Source organism: Genypterus blacodes, unplaced genomic scaffold (assembly GCF_046128005.1).
Source record: "Genypterus blacodes isolate CSIRO-AG114 ecotype Tasmania unplaced genomic scaffold, CSIRO-AGI_Gbla_v1 ptg000141l_1, whole genome shotgun sequence".
Lineage (NCBI taxonomy): Eukaryota > Metazoa > Chordata > Actinopteri > Ophidiiformes > Ophidiidae > Genypterus > Genypterus blacodes.
Window position 1 is genome coordinate 75,366 of NW_027466943.1, and position 23,635 is coordinate 99,000.

General features: G+C 45.9%; 1 protein-coding gene across 1 annotated transcript in view; it reads left to right on the top strand.

Annotated features, from left to right (window-relative positions):
- Positions 1 to 23,635, top strand: part of adgrv1 (adhesion G protein-coupled receptor V1) — an 81,042-nt gene that overhangs the window by 28,352 nt on the left and 29,055 nt on the right. The window contains exons 55-87 of the mRNA XM_076165156.1: positions 67 to 213; positions 343 to 598; positions 1,141 to 1,343; positions 1,887 to 2,063; positions 2,157 to 2,324; positions 2,415 to 2,594; positions 2,732 to 2,896; positions 3,002 to 3,122; positions 3,224 to 3,347; positions 3,446 to 3,584; positions 3,665 to 3,850; positions 3,969 to 4,204; positions 4,331 to 4,479; positions 4,567 to 4,765; positions 4,873 to 5,092; positions 5,192 to 5,431; positions 5,533 to 5,682; positions 5,805 to 6,025; positions 6,099 to 6,378; positions 6,464 to 6,607; positions 6,817 to 6,988; positions 7,140 to 7,281; positions 7,370 to 7,938; positions 8,111 to 8,380; positions 8,515 to 8,632; positions 8,720 to 8,891; positions 9,183 to 9,425; positions 9,659 to 10,066; positions 10,778 to 10,953; positions 11,098 to 11,350; positions 11,543 to 11,682; positions 12,467 to 12,627; positions 12,710 to 12,810. Coding sequence (XP_076021271.1) covers positions 67 to 213; positions 343 to 598; positions 1,141 to 1,343; positions 1,887 to 2,063; positions 2,157 to 2,324; positions 2,415 to 2,594; positions 2,732 to 2,896; positions 3,002 to 3,122; positions 3,224 to 3,347; positions 3,446 to 3,584; positions 3,665 to 3,850; positions 3,969 to 4,204; positions 4,331 to 4,479; positions 4,567 to 4,765; positions 4,873 to 5,092; positions 5,192 to 5,431; positions 5,533 to 5,682; positions 5,805 to 6,025; positions 6,099 to 6,378; positions 6,464 to 6,607; positions 6,817 to 6,988; positions 7,140 to 7,281; positions 7,370 to 7,938; positions 8,111 to 8,380; positions 8,515 to 8,632; positions 8,720 to 8,891; positions 9,183 to 9,425; positions 9,659 to 10,066; positions 10,778 to 10,953; positions 11,098 to 11,350; positions 11,543 to 11,682; positions 12,467 to 12,627; positions 12,710 to 12,810 — 6,630 coding nt within the window. The remainder of the gene's footprint in view (positions 1 to 66; positions 214 to 342; positions 599 to 1,140; positions 1,344 to 1,886; positions 2,064 to 2,156; positions 2,325 to 2,414; positions 2,595 to 2,731; positions 2,897 to 3,001; positions 3,123 to 3,223; positions 3,348 to 3,445; positions 3,585 to 3,664; positions 3,851 to 3,968; positions 4,205 to 4,330; positions 4,480 to 4,566; positions 4,766 to 4,872; positions 5,093 to 5,191; positions 5,432 to 5,532; positions 5,683 to 5,804; positions 6,026 to 6,098; positions 6,379 to 6,463; positions 6,608 to 6,816; positions 6,989 to 7,139; positions 7,282 to 7,369; positions 7,939 to 8,110; positions 8,381 to 8,514; positions 8,633 to 8,719; positions 8,892 to 9,182; positions 9,426 to 9,658; positions 10,067 to 10,777; positions 10,954 to 11,097; positions 11,351 to 11,542; positions 11,683 to 12,466; positions 12,628 to 12,709; positions 12,811 to 23,635) is intronic.

Consider the following 23,635-nt stretch of genomic DNA (forward strand, 5'->3'; position numbering starts at 1 on the left):
TATCATGAGTGTGTAGTGCCACAAGCCTTCACATTTTGTTTCTAATTTGTCATTTCCTCCCTGCAGAACTCTTTATTTATGGAGGTGGAGGAGCTGGAGAAGAATAACCCAGTTTCTCTTAGTGTGGAGAGGAGAAGAGGAACATTTGGCCGACTGACTGTTCACTGGGCTGCCAGTGGCAGTCTGGAGGACATTTTCCCCTCCTCGGGAGTTGTGAGTCAACTGTGCCCTCACATCATCCTGCAGACTCATCATGGCCTCTGTGACTACTGCAGATACAGCAGCAGCACTAAGCAGCAAAGCCAGTTTCAATGCACTGAAGTGTCTTATTTTCTGTTGCAGGTAACGTTTTCAGAGGGCCAGTCGGTCGCCTCCATCTCTCTGACTGTGATAGCAGATGGTGTCCCGGAGCTGAGCGAAAGCATCACTATCGCCCTCATGGATGTGACCACGGTGGGGCTGGAGGACCTACAGCAGGCCGCTGTCATTGACCAACAGCATGCACAAGCTCTGCTCACTATCCTACCAAATGGCTCTCCCTATGGAGTGATAGGATGGCATCTGGACTCCCAGTTTACACAAACACAAGAACCACCGGGTAAGAATTCTTGGTGTAACACATGACTAGATGCATGATTATATGTAAATATGTGTTTTTACTGGAGCACAACAGGAACATTCTCAAGTAATTAGCTGTAGTTCAAATTCCTGCTGGACTTTCTGTCTGTGTGAGAAACAATCTCTCTATGTTTACTTGCTGAATACGAATCATTCCTATTTTTGGACGAGCTTTCCCAGGGAGTTATAACCATAATCACACTTTCAGATTTACTGTAAGGGATCTGCAGTGGTTTCCAGGATTTTAAGTTACTTAGTATTTATCTTAATCTGTGTTTTGGTGTTGGGCCCAGAATGTCAGAACAGTCTGAGTTGCGGTGTAACATACACACACACTGCACTCATGCACTATTCATATTCACATACTTACCTGTGTAGGGTTTTTATCCATACAACTTGCACCACTTTCACCCCTTTATTTGTCTTTGCAATACATTATTTGACTATAAAATGCAAATAAATCACTAAATCTGAAGATGAGTGGTTCTTATTTACCCCTGTCTTCTGTCTCCTTACCTGCAGGGGCTCCGATCAATGTGACTTTGTCCATTGTGAGGGAACAGGGCTCCTCAGGTCAGGTCCTTGTCCATTACCAGACCAGGCCTGCACTCTCCCTGCCTCCATCCAGCCAGGCCATGGCGGGAGAAGACTACACAGCCAAAGACGACAGCGTCATCATGGTCGACGGTGCTACTGTGGTGCTTGTCACCGTCACAATCCTGCCTGTAAGGATTATTGATTAGTAGGAGAAGTTACAGGAACAAAATTAAGAAATCTAGAGCAGTTAAGAGGGATTATTAGAGGGAGAAATGCGAAAACTTTTCTCCTCCGCTTCATCTTTTCTTTCTCCATCATCCTTTCCTGACTCCCTTCTTTGTCTACATTCTTTCTGTTTGCCTTTTTCCCTCCCCCTCTCCCCACCTCCCTCCCTTCTTTTCCCTCAGCCTCCCAGATTGCTGAGCTCTGTGGTGTCCATTTAACCTCCCACTAATGCCATGGCGATTATGTTGTGTTCTTAGACGAGCCGTGGGAGTAATTTGGGTCACAGTTTCTGCTTATTCTATGCAACTGCCAGTTTTCACTACGCTTGTTATGAAGAGAAGTGCTATAAATCTTGCAAAATCCAGAGAATTTTGCTATTTTTACTGTAAGCTGCAGTCTTAACCGCTGAACTAAATTTAGTGGCGAATCTACGAAGCGTCTACTTATGCGTTTATACTGTGTGTTTGTACATTCTTTAGTGAACATGCACATCTATGTTTCCAAAGGATGACATCCCAGAATTGGCAGAGAGTTTCCTGGTAAACATCACCCACGTGGAGCTGACTGGAGGGTCTGTGGGAGCAGGTCAGCCCAGTGTAAAGAGGCCTGGCATGGAGGTCGCAGAGATCACCATCCTGGAGAATGATGACCCCAGAGGGATTGTGCAGTTTAATGTGTCAAAGGTGAGCATGGGGTCGTCCCTCTCTCTCCCTCCGTATGACTTTGACACAATTATGCTTATTCCTTAATATCTTCTTCAGGATGTCTCAGGAGAGGTCTTCGCCTACGAGGTGCCACCGCCAGACAACGTACTCCATCTGTCTGTGGTTCGACTTGCTGGTAGGACTGGAAGACTCGTCGTATACTGGGAGGCTCAACCCGCCACTGCCGATCTTAATGATTTCAGCCCCACATCAGGCAATGTCACATTACAAGACGGGCAGGTAAATTAAGAAATCGCTCTCATATGAGATTCACTTTGTCTCATTACAGTTTGAAGAAGTTTGAAATCCCCTCCCTCCTTTTTGTTTTAGAGAGAAGCCATCATTGCCATCACAGTCTCAGACGATGCAGAGGCGGAGACTTCAGAGAGTTTCACGGTGACGTTGCTGCGTGTGATAGGCGATGCTCGTCTTGGGGAGGATACCTCTGTGACCATCACCATTCCGCCCAATGACTCACTTCTGGGACAATTTGGCTTTGAGGAGCTGGAGGTGCGGTCTGAACGAATCGATTAGTGATCCACAACAAGCTAAACAAAATGGCCTTCTTTCCTTTTATTCTACAGGCAAATGAGTTGTTGACCATCATCACTAACTAGTGACTAATATTTCATTTAACCCCCTCTCAGGTTATAGTCAGTGAGCCAGAGTTCACTGATGATCCTGCTGCCGTGGCGACACTGGCAGTGCAGCGCAGTGCGGGAGGTGAAGGGGCGGTGACATTGGTGTGGAGGCTGGAGGACCAAGCTGCAGACGACCTCTCACCTTTTAATGGAACCCTCGTCTTCACAAAGGTACTTTGTTTAAGTGGTGATGTCATTCTCCTGCAGTTATAATCCCTGCTAGAAATTTTTAATCATGTATACTGTAATGATTTTTGCTCTGCTTACACTCTCCAGACTGAATCTAGGCAGACGTTTGTGATTCGAGCTCTGGCTGACACGGTGCTGGAGGGAGAGGAGAGCTTCACCGTCCGATTGTTTCCAGCTGAGAGTGGCGCTGTCATTGACCCCTTAAATGGTTTGTGTTATTGAAGAAATGCATTTTCAGTTGTTGTCCTTGACGGATACATCCATCTGACCTCTGTCCTCCTTTCCCTTGTTGGTCACGTAACCCTCAAGACATGGCCATCATCACCATCCGAGGGGACAAAGCAGCTCTGGGGATCGTCGGAATCGCAAAGTCCTCCCGGACCGTCGTCATCGGAGAACCTGATGGAGATTACAACGGAAGTGCAGTGGTCAGGTGAGCCAAACAGCGTGTTGCTGGCCAGGGAAGACATTAGACATACCGAAGAGTCTTACGTTTCAGTGTATTGCGTGTTTATATGTGTGTGTTTCTAGACTTGAGCGAGGTCCAGGTGTGTTTGGAGAGGTTCAGGTGTATTGGAACATCACTCCAGCTGCTGTTTCTGAGTTTGAAGAAATTTCTGGTATTGTGGTTCTGAGAGACAAACAGTCTGTTGCCTCCATCACCCTGAAGGTACTGTCACAGCAAAAGTCTGCGTCTGTGTATTGGCAAAATAAAAATGATAATACTCATAACTTTATACGTGTTGTCAGGCCCTGGATGATGAAATCCCAGAGGAGCGCCGTGTGTACCAGCTCACTCTGACTTCAGCCAGCGCCGGATTGGAAATCAGCCCCGTAGCGCAGCATGCCATGGTTACCATGGCAGCCAGCGACAACCCCTATGGCTTGTTTTTCTTCACGCAGCGTCGACTAATTGCAACTGAGGAGGAGGGCATGGTGCGACCATCAGAATGAGACCAATACCCACAAGCTGGCCTTATGTTGACAAAACAAGCACATCGTGACCCTGCGTGCTTATAAATCAGCTGTGTGTTCCTTTCTCGTCCCTGTTTAGGTGAATGTGACAGTTATTCGCTCGTTGGGCACTCTGGGAAGTGTGTGGGTGACATATCAGACATCAGGTAGCACGGCAACCAGCGGACTGGACTTTGACCCGGTGTCAGGAAGACTGCTCTTCACTCCAGGCCAGACGATCCAACATGTCACACTCAGTGTCCTCGATGACGGTCTTCCAGAGGAGCCTGAAGAATTCTACCTGAACATCACAGAAGTTGAGCTACTGAATATCAGGTAGCTTGTTCAATAAGTTTGTGTTAGAATCAAGTAATTGTTGATAATGTTTTGCTAGAAAGAACATATATAATTTAATTTATGGGTCAATCACTCCTTATTCTTATATCTTCCTCTGGTGGTCAGTGCTGTGGACTACACAGTGAAGGAGTCGGGGCTCCAGCTGGACCAGCCTCCAGCTATAGGCAACATCTCCTCAGTCATAGTGCTCGTACCCCAGAATGACAACATAGAGGGCATTCTGGAGTTCAGCCAGGACTTTGTCAACATTACAGGTAACAGAAGAAGTCGCAGCTTAAGTATCTTCAGCTTCAGCCTCACACTTTTTGCTGTGACACCATTTGATCCGGGTAATTTTGCAGTTGCAGAGGACATGGACACGCTGTTGATCCCTGTTGTGAGGCGAGTGGGTTCATTCGGAGCGGTCTCGGTGCAGTTCACCTCCAGAGGCCTGAGCGCGACCCCTGACCTCGACTTTGTCCTGTATAACGGTTCAGTGATTTTCAGCCATGGCCAGACTACAGGCCACGCCAACATCACCATCATAGATGATCTGGACAGGTGAGAGGAGAAACTACGAAATACACACAGGTTCTTACTGGAGGTTTAAAACTGTAGAACTGGATTTCCACGTAAAATAGAAAAGTGAAGATATCTTTCTTCCCCAGTGAAAATGCAGAGATGTTTGAGGTCCTGCTGTTTGGAGCTACAGGGGGTGCAGTGCTGGGCTCTAACCGCGTAGCAACAGTAACCATTGCCAAGAGTGACTCTCCCGGCGGGGTGGTGCGTTTCGTCAATGAGAGCCTCATCACTCTGGTTAACCCCAATTCCACTCTCAAGCTCAGCCTTGTTTTGGAGAGAGCGGGAGGCTTTGTTGGAAACGCAACGGTATGGAAAGCGAGTTCAGGATTCACATAGCTTTGGTTTGCACACCTCTTCACTGTTACCTGTCCAGTTTTGACGGAAATGGTTTGACCCTTTTGACAGGTGGGTTGGAACATCCTCGGCCCCAACAGCAGAGAACTGCTGCCTCCAAACAATACAGACATTAGAGAGCCTGTGAGTGGCTCCTTTGATTTCCGCGATGGCGAGGAGGGTACACACACCATAGAGCTGCGCATTCTACCACATGGAGAAGTTGAGGTGGAGGAGACTTTTGTTGTAGAGCTCAGCATCCTGGCGGGGGACATGGAGCTGGATCCTCAGGCCGACTCTGTCACACTCAAGGTACTTCGTTGTATCAATAAGTGTCGCCATCATGGAATTAATCAATTAGTACACAGGGGAGCAACACTTTGACTCTCTTGTAATTTCTTTTTGTCTCCTAGATTGAGAAGTTTGGTGACCCCAATGGTATAGTCCAGTTCACTGACGACGCGCTTAGACATCGTGTCTACAATGAATCCACAGAAGCAGAAGGCCCGCTGAACATTTCCTTGTCAATTACACGGAGAGAGGGCGTCATGGGGAACATCACAGTGAGAACGCATTGTTATACTTTCAGATTCCTTCTGTCATTTCTAAATTACCTAAAGTTAAATAATCTGCAAATGGTGATAATGTGAATTCTCCTCTAGCTGATTCTTTGTTGTTTTGTAAGGTCCATTGGCAGATACAGAGCGACTCTGATCTAGCTGGTGACTTCCTAGCCTTGTCTGGCTCGGTGGTCATCTTGGAGGGCCAGCGGGAGGCCGACATTGCCCTCACTCTGATGCCTGACACGGTCCCGGAGCTGGAGGAGTTCTACACTGTGCGGCTCACAGCGGTTGAGGGAGGAGCCACTCTGGATGCCAACCCTAACCTCATCAGCACTCGCATCAGGTTGGCCACCGTCACCATTGTCAGATTCAGAGTCACAGATCTGAAGTTAATCTCCCTCCTTTCTCACTTTTAGGGTGCCTGCTAATGATGAGCCACATGGTGTCTTTGCCCTGAACCCTGAGCAGCAGTCTATTGCAGTGGTTGGGGAAGGGTCAGAGGTCAACAGAGTTTTGGTTCTGAACGTTACAAGGCTTGCCGGGCTCTTCGGCAACGCCAGTGTGGGCTATCGGATCACTGGAGGGATAGAAGGAGGGGTGGCCATGGAGGAGATACTAGAAGGAGGAGGTGAAGGGAGGGTGCTGCTGAGAGAGGGAGAGACCTTCAGCACTGTGGCGGTGCTCATCCGCAGCCAGGTGAGGCAGAGGAAGATGCAGTTTAAAGCTTTAACATCACAGCTCTGTTGTTGCTCTCTCACTGTGGCTCCTCTTGTGTCTGTAGGTGTTCCTGTCAGCGGGGGAGAGCTTCACCGCAGAGCTGACTGACGTGAGGCTCGTCAGCCCGCTGCTGGGCTCGCCACCTCGCCTCTTTCAAGAAGACAGAGTTGCTATGGTGACGGTGCCAGAAGAAGCTGCCAACTCTGAGGTAAGTTTGTCCTGTTTGGTGAGATACAATTGATCTCTTGATTGATTGTGCACATGTGGAGTTGCTGGGCCATATCCGTCTGACTTTACTGTTATATAAAACTTACCGAAAAATAACAGCATCAAAATTGAGGTGAAGATAATAACAACATATTTAGATTTATTTCCTGTTTTCATCTTATCTGATCTCATCTCCCTCTCGCTTTGCAGGTCGGCTTTGCCTCTTTGGCTCTGCAGGTTTCCAGCGTGGAGACGGGGGCGTGTGAGGCGGAGGTGAGGCGGGTGGGGCTCTTTGGGGACATCACAGTGCAGTGGGAAGCTGGATACCCCACAGGACAGACTCCCCCTGGGTTCAGACTGGGAGACATCACACCCAACTTGGGTAAGAGGATGAACACTGATGGCACTACAGAATCTCAAATGGATGCAAACTATCTTATCCTAATGGAATAGTCCATAACAGACTAAGATGTATGAATGAATATGTTTAGTTGATAGATTTTATCCTGAACTACTTCATTCTTCATACTCAGGCTCACTCACTCTGTCCCATGGAGAGAGGAGCAAAGCTGTGTCTCTGACTGCCATTGCTGATCCATCTGAGCCAGTGGCCTACGCCGTACACCTCACTGCTGCCACCTCCAGCACGGCCTCCGCTACTGCCGTCACTCTCAGGTGCTGCTTTCATGTTGGTGCCAATGACGATTCTTTTTGCAGTTTTGTCCAGATGTTGATTTAACTGTTCGCTGCATTTCCCCCACAGATCAGGATTCACTGTGGCTGAGGTGGAGCCGCTGGGTGTCTACCAGTTCTCCCCCGACTCCCGCGAGATGGTCATTGCAGAGGACATCCAGACCATTACTCTTTACGTTCAGCGCCTTTATGGTTCACGTAGCAACCGCACCCGCCTGTCTTATTCAACGACACCAGCCAGTGCTACAGCAGGAGAGGACTTCACCGAAGTGCAAGACGGCATTTTGGTGTTTGGCTCGCCGCTCCAAACCAACGCCTCCTTCCAACTTTCTATACTTGACGACTCCCTTTCAGAGCCTGATGAGCACTTCCACGTCAATCTGACAGACGTTCAGACACTTGCTCCTGACTTACCTCAGACTGATGCCATTCCTCGCCTCAACCCTAAGCACAGCATGGCCACTGTCACTATCCTGGCTAGTGATGTAACTGGAGGAGTACTGAGTATTGGACCTGGACTGGTCCAAACACCTGAGGACCGCGATGAGGAGACCCAACAGGAAAGGATGGTGGTTCTAAGGGTGCGCCGGTCTGAAGGCGTGGCTGGGTCTGTCAGTGTTCGAGTCCAGGCATATGGAGGTAGGGTGTTGTTGGTGAGCCCAGAAGATGCGTGAAGCTTTTACTGTGGCATGTATAACTTCTATCTTTGCATTTTTTAAGAAATAGTGTATTCATCCAAAGCCCCACAGACCTAGTAAACCATATCACTGACCTAGTTTTTGTTGTGGTGTAATTGTATGTTTTCTTCCAGGTGGAAGCACGACAGGACCACCTCCTCCCTTTGATCTTGACATTACTGGCACTCTGGCAAAGGAAGGGCAGGACTTCCGCTTGGAGTCAACCCTAGTGTCTCTGCAGGATGGTCAGAGGGAGGCAGAGGTCACCCTCCTCATCCTGGATGACTCAGAGCCTGAGGGACAGGAAGTATTCTTCATCTACCTCAGTGATCCCGAAGGAGGGGCGCAGATCGCAGACCGACCAGACCAGGGCTTTGGGGCTTTTGCCAAGATTATTATCCTAGGTAAAATAATGAGAGAAAGATGTTTGTTTGAGTCAGCTATACATTGAAGTTTAAGAATAGATTTAATTAGTAACTGTCCTTTTTAAGTATTGTAGCAAAAACATAACAACTTTCCATTGATTTGTCTTTATCAGGTAGTGACTTTCATAACGGCATTGTGGGATTCAGTCTCAGTTCTGTGGTGGGAAAAATTCTGGATGAGGATTCAGCGAACAGAACTGCTCTGCTCTACCTGCAGAGACAGGAGAACAGGTGATAAAACCACATCATTAATATGAGTGAGGTAAAGGGAAGTTGAATAAAACGGCAAATAATAATATGACATTCTCTTGCAAACAGAGCCTTTGAGGATTTGCAGGTCTTCTGGAGAGCCACATTCAGCGAGACGTCTCTAGCCCTGATTAGCAATGGGGTGGACCTAAGCAAAGAGCTGGTGCAGACCTCAGGCACGACCCTGTGTAAGAGAGGAGAGGTCACCTGTGTCTTCATGGTGGAGGTTCAAGATGATGAGGTGAGAGAGAGGCCTTACTTAAGCTGCTATGTAGATATATTATGCTGTCCAACAGGTAGTATTTAGATCAACATAAAAATGCAACATTGATGTGGCTGTTGTGATCGTTGACTGTATTTCAGTAATTAAGATAGTTTGGTAATATGAGGCTGATGGTTTTTTGCCATTGTTATTGAATTTTATTTAATTTTAACATAAAGTTACAGGTACAATTTATAAATAACTTATTTTTAACCGTAAAGGGGAGGGCATATTAATCTAAACTGAACATATTTATCTGTGTTGCCATAGGAACCTGAGCCACAGACTTGGTTCTTGGTGGAGATCTATCAGGTGGGCGCAGGCGCCGCCATTAACGAGACCTCCCGTTATGCCAACATCACCTTGGCAGAGAGCGATGATCTGCAGGGCCTGGTGTACTTCACCGTGGGCTCCAGGTTCCATGTAGCCACCCAGAACACCACACGGTTCATCCTCCGGGTGTCCAGAGAAGCCAGCGCAGCTTCAGCTGTAACTGTACGCTACCGCACTTTGGTGGGTAACAGACGTATATACAGTAATTAAATCACAAAGACAAATATGCATACAGAAATACACAATATTCAACAACACGCAAAGGAACACAACAACTTATTTCTAACTGTTGCTTGTTGATTCCAACAATTAACTAGTTAATCATATTGATTTACCTCAGTAGACACAAACTACTATTATACATCTTTTCCCGAATTAGTTAAACATGAAGCATATCTGTGCTTATCCTCCAGGAGGTTCCCAGGGAGGAGGTGGTGGGCCCCTCTGTAATCCAGCCTGCTAAAGCCGGAATGGACTTCCCCGAACAAGAGGGCAAACTGACCTTCAATCTGGGGCAGCAGCATGCATTACTTTACATCTACCTGACGCCTGACACAGCTTCATCTACGCAGACACCTAAGCGATTCCAGGTGGAACTCTACAATGCTACAGAGGGGGCCAGAGTGCACCCCGAGTTTGGGGTGGCTATTGTGACACTGGTGTCAGATGCGGAGAGTCAAGCTCTGTGGACTTTATTGGAGCTATTACACCAGCCCCTCAAACCAGGCATATTGAATCGGGTGCTGGAACAGCTGATCAATAATGTCAGCAAACCTCTCAGTCCTGAGCAGATGATCGCTGTGTTTGTAGCTCTGGAGAAGGTGAGTGGATCAGACCATTAGAGATGAAATATCACCTGGGGATTATGCTGTCTTTTAGAGGTATACATGTCGACAGTAGCGAAATATGTCCAGACATAAAGACAACAGGTTTAAGTTAAGCACAATGATGTATAAGATGTAGGGAAGGAAACATATGAGGACACAGGGTCATAGGAGGTTAAGTATTTGGTCACTAATATTAGGATTTTGTCAGCATTGCCCAGCCATAGGCAGAGATAAAAGATCACAATAAGCCTGACTTCAACTGGAACAGAGCAATGTCTTACAGGCCATTTTCAATTATTTCTGTTTGACTAAAATGCTAGTGAATACAGATAATACAAGCGAATGGTGAAGAGAAGAAAGAGAACGGGCAAAGACACGCGAAACAGAAAGGGGAAAGAATACCACACATAGATGGAGGGATAGATGGATATTGTTTTAACTCAACAGAAACACAAGCTACATCATACTGTGGCCAAGACGGTGGCAGAGCCAAGAGCAGCTGTAAAGAGACAGCCTGCGCCCTACTTCTTACTCAAACGTACACCACGGAGAGAATAGGGACAGATATGACTGCAAACAAGAGTTAATAAAACAAGACAATAATAGATATGTGTGACTGTTGTACCCTCAACATTTCCTGTGCTTATGTCTGTACAAACTCATTCCCAACATCCGCTAATAAACACAGAAACTCTTTCTGTCCAGGTGCTTTCAGAGGCTGAGAGGACCCCACTGACAGAGAGCAGTCGGAGTTTGACCTACGAATTGCTGTGTGCCTTGGCCAATCCTAGCAGAGTCGACACCAGGGGTCTCAGCCAGCTCGCCGAGGTGGCTGAGAGGTTTGCGTTCTCCCTCCTGACGGACAGCAAGTGTGTCGAATCGTGAGTAGCAGACATTTTAAATAAATACTTAAGACAGAAATTAGCATTAGAGACGTTGTTGTAAGAGTTCACATTTATTTAAACTTAAAATGAAATATATGTAGTATTCTCAGTATTCTGACTGTCTCTGTGTGATGTCTCCAGAGGGGGAACCATCCTGGACACCTGTCCGTACATGTCCATCTCTGCCTTCCACTGGTACCCCACACAGATCAATGGGTACATATTCCGGGGCAGTAACGGCGACACCTTTCAGCTCCCTGACACATTGCTAGAGGTGCCGGTCCCGTCCCCCGGCGCTGTGGCGTCCTCGGCCTGCAGAGGGATACAGCTGACTGAGTACACCACTGAACACTGGTTCCTCCCCAGCAACACGACTAACGCCCTCACTGGGAAGGTATGGATGACCTGTCCTGGCCGAAAACAGATTATTGATTATTTATCATGAGTGCAGTAACTTGAGCCTGAAAATGACTTACTTCTGGTTTAGACAGCAGGGGGCAGTATTGCACCACTATAGGTTCCCAGCATTTATTGCACGTTCAACTGCAGAACTGTCTTTTTCTCGTGGTGTTGTCCTTATTTATAGGTATTCTCTGTGAGCCTTCACGATCGAGGTTCACAACCTTTGGCTGATGGTAGCGAGGTGGTGTATCGCATCCACACAGCTGGCTTGCAGGTCAAACCAGACCGCTCCTCTTGCCTTCTCTGGGACCAAAAAACTGCAAGGTAATGAGATGCTGAGGTCATTCTGTGGTGAACGTTGCTTTCACACCTTGTTTGTGTCAGAGCTTCATAAACACAGATGATTATTATTAACTATAAACTGAAGAGATGCTTCTGTGATGCTGGTTCAATATGTTAAAGATAAGTTTCAGTTCTGCTAATGTTGGTGGTCATCATTTATTTAAGTATATCTCCACCGCATTATATCCTCTCTATTAAATCCTTTATGGTTCCTCTCTGACACATTTATGAACCTCTGGATTTGCCCTGAAGCTGTTAGCCTTTGTCTGCCTCCCCTCACGTACAGAGTGAGTGAGGCCAGTTTGCCAAAGGACAAAGGTCATGCTTAAAATTCCTCCTTAAGGTCGCTCTCTGACTGCGCTTCCTGTGCAATATCTGTGCACCCAGTCGTGTTCCAAATTGTACCATTTTGTCAAGGACATTCCAGGGGCTCGGAATAGGACTTGGCCGAACACACTGTTACAAGCAAAAAATTGGCAGGTTGGGTCAGAACAGTTATTTGGACGTGATGAGAAAAGTGATGAGAGCCGATATGGAAGCAGAAGAAGGCGAAAGCTGGAGAGAAGCAGAGTCATAAAGAGGGAAATGAGGCTGTCAGTGAATGACTTAAGCACTAAGTAAGGTTACATTGGTGGCTCATTAAACCAGAACCATTATAATAATAGCATATAACTCGCAAATATAATTAATTTCCTCTCCTCTCCTCTCCTCTCCTCTCCTCTCCTCTCCTCTCCTCTCCTCTCCTCTCCTCTCCTCTCCTCTGCAGTTGGTCATCAGATGGTCAGTTTTGCAGAGTTGTGAAAGAGAGTGGGAACTATGTGGAATGTGCCTGCTCCCATCTTTCTGTCTACACGGCGTGTGCAGAGATCGCTACTGTGGCGTCCTACAACGAGGCCTTCTACGTCTCAGGATTTATCTGCATCTCAGGTACACATAACGTCTCTCAAGTAGAACACCACCGATACGAGCTCCACAGCTGACCCGTTTCCTCTTCCTCCTCCCTCCTCAGGCTTTGCGTTGGCCATCTTATCCCACTTGCTGTGCTCCCGTTTCCCCATGTTTGCTGCCAAACTGCTCACTCACATGATGGTGAGCTGCCTCGGAACCCAGGTAATACAGATCTGTGAATATCCCCTTGTGCATACTGCTGTACTTCCCAGCATGGGCCACAGTCAAGCGCCAGCTCCCACAGTTCACTGCTTGTGTATCAGGCTGAGGCCTTTGTACTCCCACACCAGCTGCATTATTTTCTTTGGCATTTTCTATTACTCCTTACTGTCTCCCTGCAGTATCGTATTGCTATAATGGCAGATGCACAGGGAACCATTGTAAGTTGTTAGGCATACATCTCACACACAGACGCACATACAAGCACCGTTACCAGCCGCTACACATGTCAGAGGTATTTCTTAGAAATGTGCACAGACTTGTGCACACATAATCGAATGGCAGCGGTTGCGGGCTGGTGCGTCCTGACAACAGAGCCATGCCCCCCGCACCTGAGCCCATTAAAAACGCAAGCTGTCACATAAGCAGTGAGTGAGATAGATATGTGGCTGGAGGGGAGTTACTGTCAAGCAGCTGCAGCGTGCGTGTGTGTGTGTGTACGTGTGTGTACATGCGTGAGTGAGTGCGGGACTGGTAATTTTCCACTGGTCCCCACTCTCTTTGGTTGACAAACATGAGCCCCTACTAAAGCAGACTGTTGTTGGGGGCTGACCACCTCAGACCCGAGCTGTTTATGGCCCCAGCAGAGCCCCTGAACCTACCAAGGGTTTGAATGGAAAATTCCGTCCTGCTCTGTCTCCTCGTTGATATTGGACTGTATGTGAAGTCTACATATCACCCATGTGCACATGTGTGAGATTGTGCTATGGTTTATAAACTCCACGTGTGTCTGAGTGTGTTTGTGTGTGTGTATTGGTGTTTGTGTGGCCTCCTAGTCAAGGCCACTCGACAAAGTTCTGGTAAACTGAGTTCCAGGCTGCCAAACTAAAGGCCAGACTGAATGAAATGTACAATCAGCTGCTGAAACGTGACCTCTTAATGGCTGCTGGGATTATTTTGAAGGTAATGATGGCCAGGATGTCCTGAATCAAAATAGACCAATTGACGTCATTGTCTTCACTTCTTTGCTCTGAAAGGGTCAGGAGGAGAAAACAAAACAAGAAACACATCTAGAGCAGTTTTGCAACCCGCGCTTAAAGAGTATGGGTGGGAGCATAATGTAGTGACAGACTCACCAGTTGTTGCAATAAATGTGAATTTTAGAAGCGTTTTCATCTCAGCTTCTTATCAGGGCGAGCTTCAGTATGTGGTAGAACCTAAAGGAAAACAGGTTCCGGTCACATTTGTGCTCAGAGCCCCATGGGTGATTGTAATATTATAATATTTTGATAAGGTGGCACAAAGGATCTGTCTGATGTGCATAGGCGTGTGTGTGTGTGTGTCTGTCTGGGTGTGTGTTGGATGTGACCCAGAGTGGAAGAGTTCACTGTGACTACCAGGGTAAACACGCCAGGCTCAGCCACACGCGATGTATCGCTATGTTTAACCATCACACATGCTCTGAATTACGCTGCTAAGTCTCTGCACACATTCACACTGTACACTGTGTACATGTTCCTGGTGTATGTAAAACACAGATTCTGTTGCAATATCTGCACACTGTGTTCTATTGTCAAAGTGATGCATCTTTTGAGAACCGGAAGTTGTATTACTACACCAACCAAGCATTTCTATTCACTGTTCCGGTGCAGAATGTGTTTGTGTTGAATTTCTGCATGATTGGGGGCTCTGGCTTGATGGAACGGATGTGATCAGTGATAGAAAAGTCTGTCGAACTTCTCTGTTTGCGCCTTGGTCGTGCCTCGCAATTGATTTCAACTGTCGGGTTGAACTCTGACAACCTCCCAACAGACCCGGCTCTCCATCTGTGCTGGCCTGACTGTAATTAGTCACTGGCGATGCCCTCTGTGTGGAGAAAATTAAAGCTGCCCTGTTTGATTCATTTCTCCCTACAACGGCATTGGTGGTATAGTATGATCTAGAATAACATCACAGACTTCTGTGTGACTCTGACAAGGTGCAGGTGTTATCTGGTGGAGTTATCTATTTACCTTTTCTGCTGGGTCTGTGTGTGTGTGTTTGTGTGAGAGTTGTCATCCTGACCTCTCCGGTTTCCAGTTTCGAGGTAGGAGAACAGGGAACGCTCATGGCACCACCGAAAGGCATACATACATACATACATACATACATACATACATACATACATACATACATACATACATGTTAGAGGAATGCCATTCATTTATTCAGATCACAAAATGCAAAAATAAGTAAGGGAGTTTTGGGAGCAGTTAATGTGCAAGCAAAAGTCTCTTTGTCAGTAGAGGCGACAGCAGCAGTGACAATTATTTGTACTATGTTAGTTATAATGTATCGCTGTAGTAAGTAATATAATAATCGCACTTATAGTGTATATAATAAGTAATATCCATCTATTAAGGTCCTTTGATGAAGGTTGTGCAACTCAGAAACAGGTGGGCTAGTTGGGGTGGTGGGGGGTATTAACTGCCTTCTTTGATATTGATATCAAGACACCTACGAGGTGAAAAGAGAGCAGCCACTGACTATGATGCAGACGTCAGACCTCCTACCAAGAGAAAAGAATGATCTGTCCCATCCACCACCTCCATGGAGAGGCCTCTCACTGTGCACAATTGTTCTCTGTGTGCGTGCGTTTGCAAGTGTGTGTCCGTGGCCGAGGCTGTGTAGTGACGGGGGCCCCAGGCCAGCAGCCTGCCCTCCCCTCAGCGAGACAACTGAAGATTGTCTGGGTAGAGTGGAAATTTACCCAGGGGGACATGTACGGCATGGGAACATCACCTGTGCGTGCGTGTGTGTTTGGAAGTGTGCTGTGCTTTGTGTGTGTGTGTGTGTGTGTGTGACTGCCATGTTAGGCTTGAGGACCAATTATCTATGTTGGACAAGAAGGTAAATTCTAGAAATACCAAAGTATGAAGGCAGATAGTTTGTCAGTCTACACAGGTGAGGTCATACACGTCTGAGTGTGTTTAGGCACACAAACACACTCTGTGATCCTTATCTGCATGGTGAGTGAAGCAAAAATGCTGAATAAGCGGTACACGTGGAACAGAATGGATCGGAATTAATAGGATTCTGTCGCTTGCCAAATAATCATGACTCATTGCTTAATCGGCTTACAAGAGGAAATACGCCAGGTGAGGATGTTGACGCGTGGAAAGCCGATGGAGCGAACATCCCTCAGCACATCCACCCAGAAGCATCATCTGGTCTGTTACTGAGGGCACCAATGTCTAATCGTGCCAGACACAGAGAGAGAGAGAGAGTGTGTGTGTGTGCACGTATGCAGTGGCCTATGAGGAGTAAGGACAATGTACTCACCTTCGGTATCACAAGTGAAAGACAATTACATTTTGTATCCATTGTGAAATAAAATGGTGCTCCACATCCTTGCGGGTCATTCCCACCCACCCACCCACACACACACACACACACACGCACATACGCCTCGGTGTTAACCCCCCCCCCAGTGGTCCCAGTGTTTTGTTCCCAGTATCTGGGAGGTGTTTAGGTGACTCGCATTTCTGGTTAGAAAGGATTTCCTGTTAGCACTTGGACATACTCCAGCATTCAGAACTTCTCCACATCTCACAAACTTTCACACACACATACACGCACACAAGCACACACGTACACACATACAACAACCCACCCACGGGTCATGTCTCTCAGCAGATTAAAGAAGTGTGTGTGTGTGTGTGTGGAGGGCAGATTTAGCTTTTGTTTGGGACGAGGCTAGTACGTTGTTTCTCATCTCTCTCAGGGAGGGGGATGTGTCCTCGCCTTATGAACGTCCTTAAGATCAACAGGCCACTGTGTAAATAAAGTGAGTGACTCCATTTTTCCTGAGGAAGTTTATCTCTTCTCTCTATTAGCAATACATCTTAAGAGCAACAAACAGAAAGCGGTTGCGTGTGTCCCACGTCTATTGCTCTGACTGCAGACACACTGTCCCACACGTATCTGGGGACAAAGCTTATGAAAGACATAGGACACAGGATCATACTTTATTAGTCAATATATTCTTCTATTATATTTAAAAGAGATTCCTCCCTTGCCCCCCTCAGTTTGTTGTTGTGAGGTTGTATATTTTGCTTGCAGATGTTCGGAATAAACAGCAGGATAAAGTGTCCACCATGTCCCTGATAAGACTTTAATGCGAAGCTAAGCTCTTTGCTGTCTGTCAGCCCCGGCTAATGGCAGGCAAGTGATGTAATGGTGTAACGTATCAGCAGACAGGGCCTATGGGTGTGTGTGTGTGTGTGTGTGTGTGTGGGTGGGTGGGTGTTTGTGTGTGTGTGTGTGTGGACAGACAGGACAGTGGAGAAGTGAAAAGGGCCTCATGGGAGACTCAGATTTCCATTGGCTGGTCTAACACCTAGCGCTGCCCTGACTCCTCTCCTCTTCATCTGACCTGTCTCAGATCGACTCAGCATCTTTCTCCTCAAAACACAAGTCAGCATTTATTGTAACTTTCCCCACTTTCCTCTACTCTCTGTCTGATGCTGGAAATGATTTACTACACCAAGCAAAACCCAGTTTCCAATCCATAGCTAAGTTCCTCTGATGTGACTTTTTGTCCCCCTGGCTTTCTTCTTCTCCTCTCACAAGTCTCATCCCATTTGTATTTCTCCCCGTGATGACTGATGTCTCCGTGTCTATTTTCTGCCCCCTTCATCATTCTGGCTGCTGCCGGGCTCAGCAGGGCGCTGTGACGTTATCAGCCACATGAGCCGGTCTCTGTCTCCCACTGTGTCTCCATCTTCATGAGAGTGGCACTTCACATCCTGTGTGACTCATCAGTTTAGATTGCTGATATTCCCTTTCCCCCGAACAGATTTCAGAGTCTGGGCCAATTCTCCCCAAACATGCCAGGATCACTCATCAAACATTTATTACTTTTTGGCTCAGCAATAAAATTATATTTGGTGATATGAAATCTCCCTGTGATCAACAGTAACACCAACATCTAGAAGAGGACAGTCACAGAGCTCATACCTCTGCCAAGACCGAGCAGTCGTCTAGTTATGACTCTTACCCAAAATTGTCAGAGGAAATACAAAAAAAAACTGTTATGGAGAATGTGGACAGAAAGAAGTCAACAAATCCATGGAATAACTATTAATTAATTATGTGATTTATGGTTCAAAAGTTAAAGGCCAAAATGTAATAGTGGTTATTACAACGCCATCATCAGGTGAACCGGCACCAAATTGTAAATGGTTGATCTTCTCTGGATCAGGTCCAACCTGCCTACCAAGTTTAATTGAAATCCATGAGTTACTTTTTGATATCCTAACAGACAGACAGGACTGGAAACATAAGCTCCCTGTCGGTGGTAATAAAGATTTAAGATGAACATAATGCAGACTGAGGCAGAACCTCTGTGGGGTTATGGATTATGATGGATGCATGACTGGCTGGTGGAACATTTAAATAGACTTTCAGCCTTTCTGTTCTGACAGCAGGCAGTCAGCTGGCCTGTCAAACTTATGCCAGCTTACATCACGTAGCTCGTACATGACATTTTGTACTGGTACAGTAAATAATAGAACCTGTACTCTGGTCTGAACATCTTATTCATGTCTGTCCCGAAGGAATCTGGTTGAGCTTTGCTGCATAAGCCTTTGTGGTGTCAGGTAGTACAGAGGCTGTTATAAGTGATACGTGACTCCTACACCAGTCTCTAATAAGGAGCCTATTGCTTGATCATATTGCTTTAATTCCTATTTGCACAGCGGTTATATATCAGCAGTTCACTCACCTGCTGAGCAACGACATAATAAAAAGCTCATTAAATGTTACTGCCTTTTACGTACCAAACTTCTCAGGTACGACTCGTCCACATATTCTTTGTAGCGTTTTTTTGCTGTTATGAAGATTTAATAATCAAACAAAGCGTGCAGGGAGTTGCTTAGACATGCTGTCCCAAGTTGCTTTAAGCTGGATAAGGCCTTCATTAGATCACGGCTATCATGTAACAAACAAATCAAAACAGTCCAAAAGCCAAAATAATGTTCATTTAAATGGAGCTTTGCCTTTTTTTCAATATTAGTGCAGATAGTGATGAGATAGGATCTATGATGATCCATCAGTAATAACATATTCCACCGATGTTTGCATAAATAATAATTGCCATATCTTGTCTGCATTCATTTATGATATTGATTTGTTATCAAGCATAAGTGCAGTTTAAGTTTGGTTAATTATCATGATGGGTTTCCTACCTACTGGCTATGCTGGATTATGTTTTGCACCTTCTCTACTCTGGTGAAACACAATTATAAAATATAATTATAGACTAAATGATTCACGACATTCACTAATTCATCCCTGGAGAAATCCAATCGTAAACATGGATGTTCAGCTACAATATATTGTATGTTGCATTGCTACCTTAGATGTATGACTTTTTTTTTTACATTTTTATTGGAGAAAGCATTTGAAATGACAATGAGCATAAAGTTTTGTGACATTTTGGAGATCTTTTTTTGGTACAGAAAGAGGGGGGAAAAAGAAAGACAAGCAGAGAAAAAGATGTTGACTGGGACCTGTGGAATGTGATACACACATGGACAAAATGTATAAGGAGACGAGGGGGCAGTGAGTTGGACTGATGACCTGTACTGTCGGGTTGTTTATGATAGCGTTGTTGGATATAGATAGTTGTGTTGTGTCTTTAAAATAACATACAGGAGGGAAGAGAGAGAGAGAGAGAGAGAGAGAGAGAGAGAGAGGTGGAAAGGAGAACTGAAACCCTGAAGAGAACCAGGCTATGTAATGTTCAAGTTAATTAAGACAGTAGGGTGACAAACGAGGCAACAGCAGAAAGCCACAGCCTTCGAAAGTTTTGTAGAAATGACACAGTAGTGTGGACGCAGAGTTTTGGATGACCTCCTTGTTGTTAGTTCGATGATCTCGTAGGTACAGCTTTTACAGGATGACAACATACAGCAGTACAGGCAGCTACAGATCGCATCATAGGCCTGGGTGGGAAAAAAAGAGTAAAATAAACTTTCCAATAAAAGCAAAACAGCAAACACTAGGAGGCATTAGCAGCATTTTCTCCTTCATTTCAGTTAAACACAATTCTAAAATGTAATATGCCACCGTCTTATAATTAAAGACTAAATTATTCACGACATTCACTCATTGATCGCTGGGGATTCATGCTAAGAAAATCGAACATAAACCTGGATGTTCAGCTACAATATCTAGTATGTTTTGTATGTCTACCTTAGATGTATGACTTGTCAAAAGCCTGATTAGCCAAATCTTTATTTTCCCAGTATTTGAGATCTATTCACTGCTCTGTAGATGCAGATCTTAAGCTTCCATTCATGGCCTCGACACAATCCAGAGTTAACCTGATCACAAAATGACCTTGACACTCATTTAACAGAATCATGTAAAAAATGTGGAAGTTTGTCCTAGTGTTTATAAATGTAAATTCTAAATACACTTGCACACTGAAATATATTAAAAACATGGCATTGGACATAAACATTGCCATTGTTGGTATGTTTACTGATATACAAGTACTTAAATACGTGGGACCGCCAGCCTGATTTGTTGTATTTAATCTCTGTCATCAGGGATTCTAACAAATGGATCTGCAGACAGGAGGGCAGATTTATAACTCTGAGTCTTAGGTTTTCCAGGTCCTCAATAACCTGATCTATTTTTAGAGTTTGCCAGCTTGTTTTGGCAGGTCTGCATGTGTACACAGCAGTGAACTTGGGTCTTGACCAGTGAACTTGGGGCCAAATGTTGCCATGCAGTTCGTTTGCGCCGGGATTCTGCATTTAGTTGGGCAGTAGTTTTACAAAGTTTGACACAGGATCTAAGCAATAATGTATTTTTTTGTCTGTGTTGTTTGATGAGTGAATAGTTACCATTACGAAAGTCTGTTGAAACCGTTTACCACCATTCAAATGTAGAGAGCTAAGATTGACGATGCCAGCTTAATGTCCTGAAATAGATCATGAGAGTCGCCCCTGACTTCCTCAGAGAAGCAGGAAATGTTGACTGTAGGAGGGAAATGGCAAACCGTGTAATCAAATTGAGTTGTGTCTATATTAAGCTCCTTTGTTCCTTCCTTATCTGCAAATTGTAATCAGTCTACTTTATCAGTTTGTTTGTGTCTCTGCTCGGTGTCAGTATTGTCCGAGCACGACTTAAGGATTCATGTTTCAGGTGATGACAGGGGCAGACTTACTGCACAAACACACGCACACACACACACACATACAACACGTAAACCCAACCTGGCCCTCTTGTGACCTGCAGGGGTCACTGTAGCTCCACGGCCAGAACCAAGTTCAACAGCAGGCGTTAATGAGCTGCTGATCAATGTTTCTCTAGAGCCTCACTGCTTTTACAACCACACTACTAATAAGTCACAGCTCTGTTATCATGATGGAAATGTCAGGTCCTCCATCTCTTATCTTGGAAATTGTGCCACTATTTTTGGTATTTCAGCAACAGAACACTGTATGTCCCTTAATATCCTGTCTGAACAGTTAAGAAGAAAGAATAGCAGCACCGGTTAAGTAGCCTTGTGCAAATCTGTGAAACATTAGAAGTTATATTACCACAGTAGGCCTGAGCCAAAGCCATCAGCATGCTGCTCACTGCATGTGGCCATGAATGGAGGCTGCAGTGCTTAACTTCATCAGACTCTTTGCGTATTGATCGACTTAGAGCGGCTCATTGACACATACTCTGCAGGTCAGCCGGTCTGCACAGAGGGATCCCTCCCAGATCAATGGCTTATTGGAATGGAGACTCCATGGATGAGACTCCTCCGGCAGGTCGAAGTGGTTTGTAGCAGAAACTAGCCATTACACATAGTACACACCCAGCCTCTCTCTCTCTCTCTCTCTCTCTCTCTCTCTCTCTCTCTGTGTCTCTCTCTCTCTCTCTCTCTCTCTCTCTCTCTCTCTCTCTCTCTCTCTTGCTTTCCTTCTCTCTCTGTGTCTGTCTCGCTCTTTCTGTGTCTGTCTGTCTCTTTGTGTCTGTCTTTTTATCTGTCTGTGTCTGTCTGTCTGTCTGTCTGTCTGTCTCCCTCTCGCTCTCTCCGTCTCTCTGGATCGACCCAACATGAGTACAGCCTAATGCCATGTGCTAGTGACTGAATAAAGAGGCTTTATGTGCTGTACATCTTGTGCAACTGTATATCTGAAAGTCCTTCACCTCACATGTGGAAAGATACGCCGGCTTTCACTTTTTTACAATACTTTTCACTGCTTCTGTGTTGTTTGCTGTGTGGCATTGAATACGACCCTTAGTAACAAAAAAGCAGCGAGAGACACACACACAATCCATTAAGCCATTGCTGAAGAGACCATAGATGTACTGTATGCTGTGTGTTGGGATCGTGCCCACATGCCACATGACGCTCACAGAGGTTGGTGAGAGGCCAAAGTAGACCCGTGGAGTGTGTGTGTCTAGGGAGCTGGCCTTGAGCAGCTTGGTGAAGTGTTTTTATAGCTGTGTGTGTGTTTGTGCATATGAAGCCCTTTGTGTGTCCTGTGCCTCGTGCAGCCCCAATGACTGCTCTGTCTGCTCCCCACGCTGGTTCACGCCAGATGTTATGGAAGGAAATTCAAGTGGCAGGCTCGCAAGTGATGGAAAGCAGCTGCAGGCCGTGACTGAAGCTAAAGCGGGAGAAGGAAGGAGAGGTCTGCCACACTGCTGTTAGTGTTCCTTGTGTAGATGGTGTTGCTGAGATTCTCGATGGAGGAGCTAGCCTGACCATCGTTGTGCTAAATGCTCACTCGTTGCAGTTGACATACAGTATGTTGTCACCGTAAACCTTCAGCATTCTACAGAGCTGAAGTAACCACATTAATGACAGTGTAAACTTGTCAATGGTTTATGGGTTAATGTGTCCTTCTGCAAAACGCTGACAGACGATTGTTGTTGCCTCACACTGAAAACAAAGGAATGTCAAAGCACCCTTTCCTTTTTTGCACAAATCAAAAACCTGCGGGTTGCCTAGTTTACATGCCGGGATCCCTGATATTTCCTTCTTTTTTTTTTACAACATCAATACATACGCACGCATACACACAGCTTTTGACTCTGTCGCAATGAGTGTTTGTGGTCAATGAGGTGTCACTGTTGTTTGGGTGTCAAACAGACGAGGGGAGACTGTGTTTACATGGCAACAGCTTGAAACTTCACCCAAAACACAGGTGAACTTTACCTCTGCAGAGTGACAGTAAGCAAGTCCACATGCTGTTACGACAACATGGCTACCAATGATGGAGCGGGCGATCAAGTGAAGCACAATCAAACATCTCTGTGGGTTGATCTTAAATCACCAAACATATCTCTTCTCCTACTCCCCCCACACACACACACACACTCTCACACACACACACACACTCTCACACACACACACACACACACACACACACACACACACACACACACACACTGCCCCAATAACCCACCTATGAGCCATCCCCAAGTGACCTGCTTCCTTCCTGCAAGTGGCGGCCCTGTGCACTTCGCCACATAAATCACACACGCACGCACACACACCAGCTGAAGGATTCTGGCACGTGAGGGGGGAGCGACTGTAGCAGGTCTCATGCAGAGGCACGCAGTAACCACTCTCATTAGCGCCCATTGAGTGGCAAGAAAACAAACACTGTCTCCTGCCGTGTAATGTGATCTGTGTGACTTCTAGTTTTAAAGCTACGTGAGCAAATCATAGATAAATTTGCAGTTGTTGCCAGATCAGCTTGGAAGTCCTCTGCTGCAGATGACAAGAGGTGGTAGAGATGCAAGGGCTGGAATTGATTGATAGTAAAGCTTT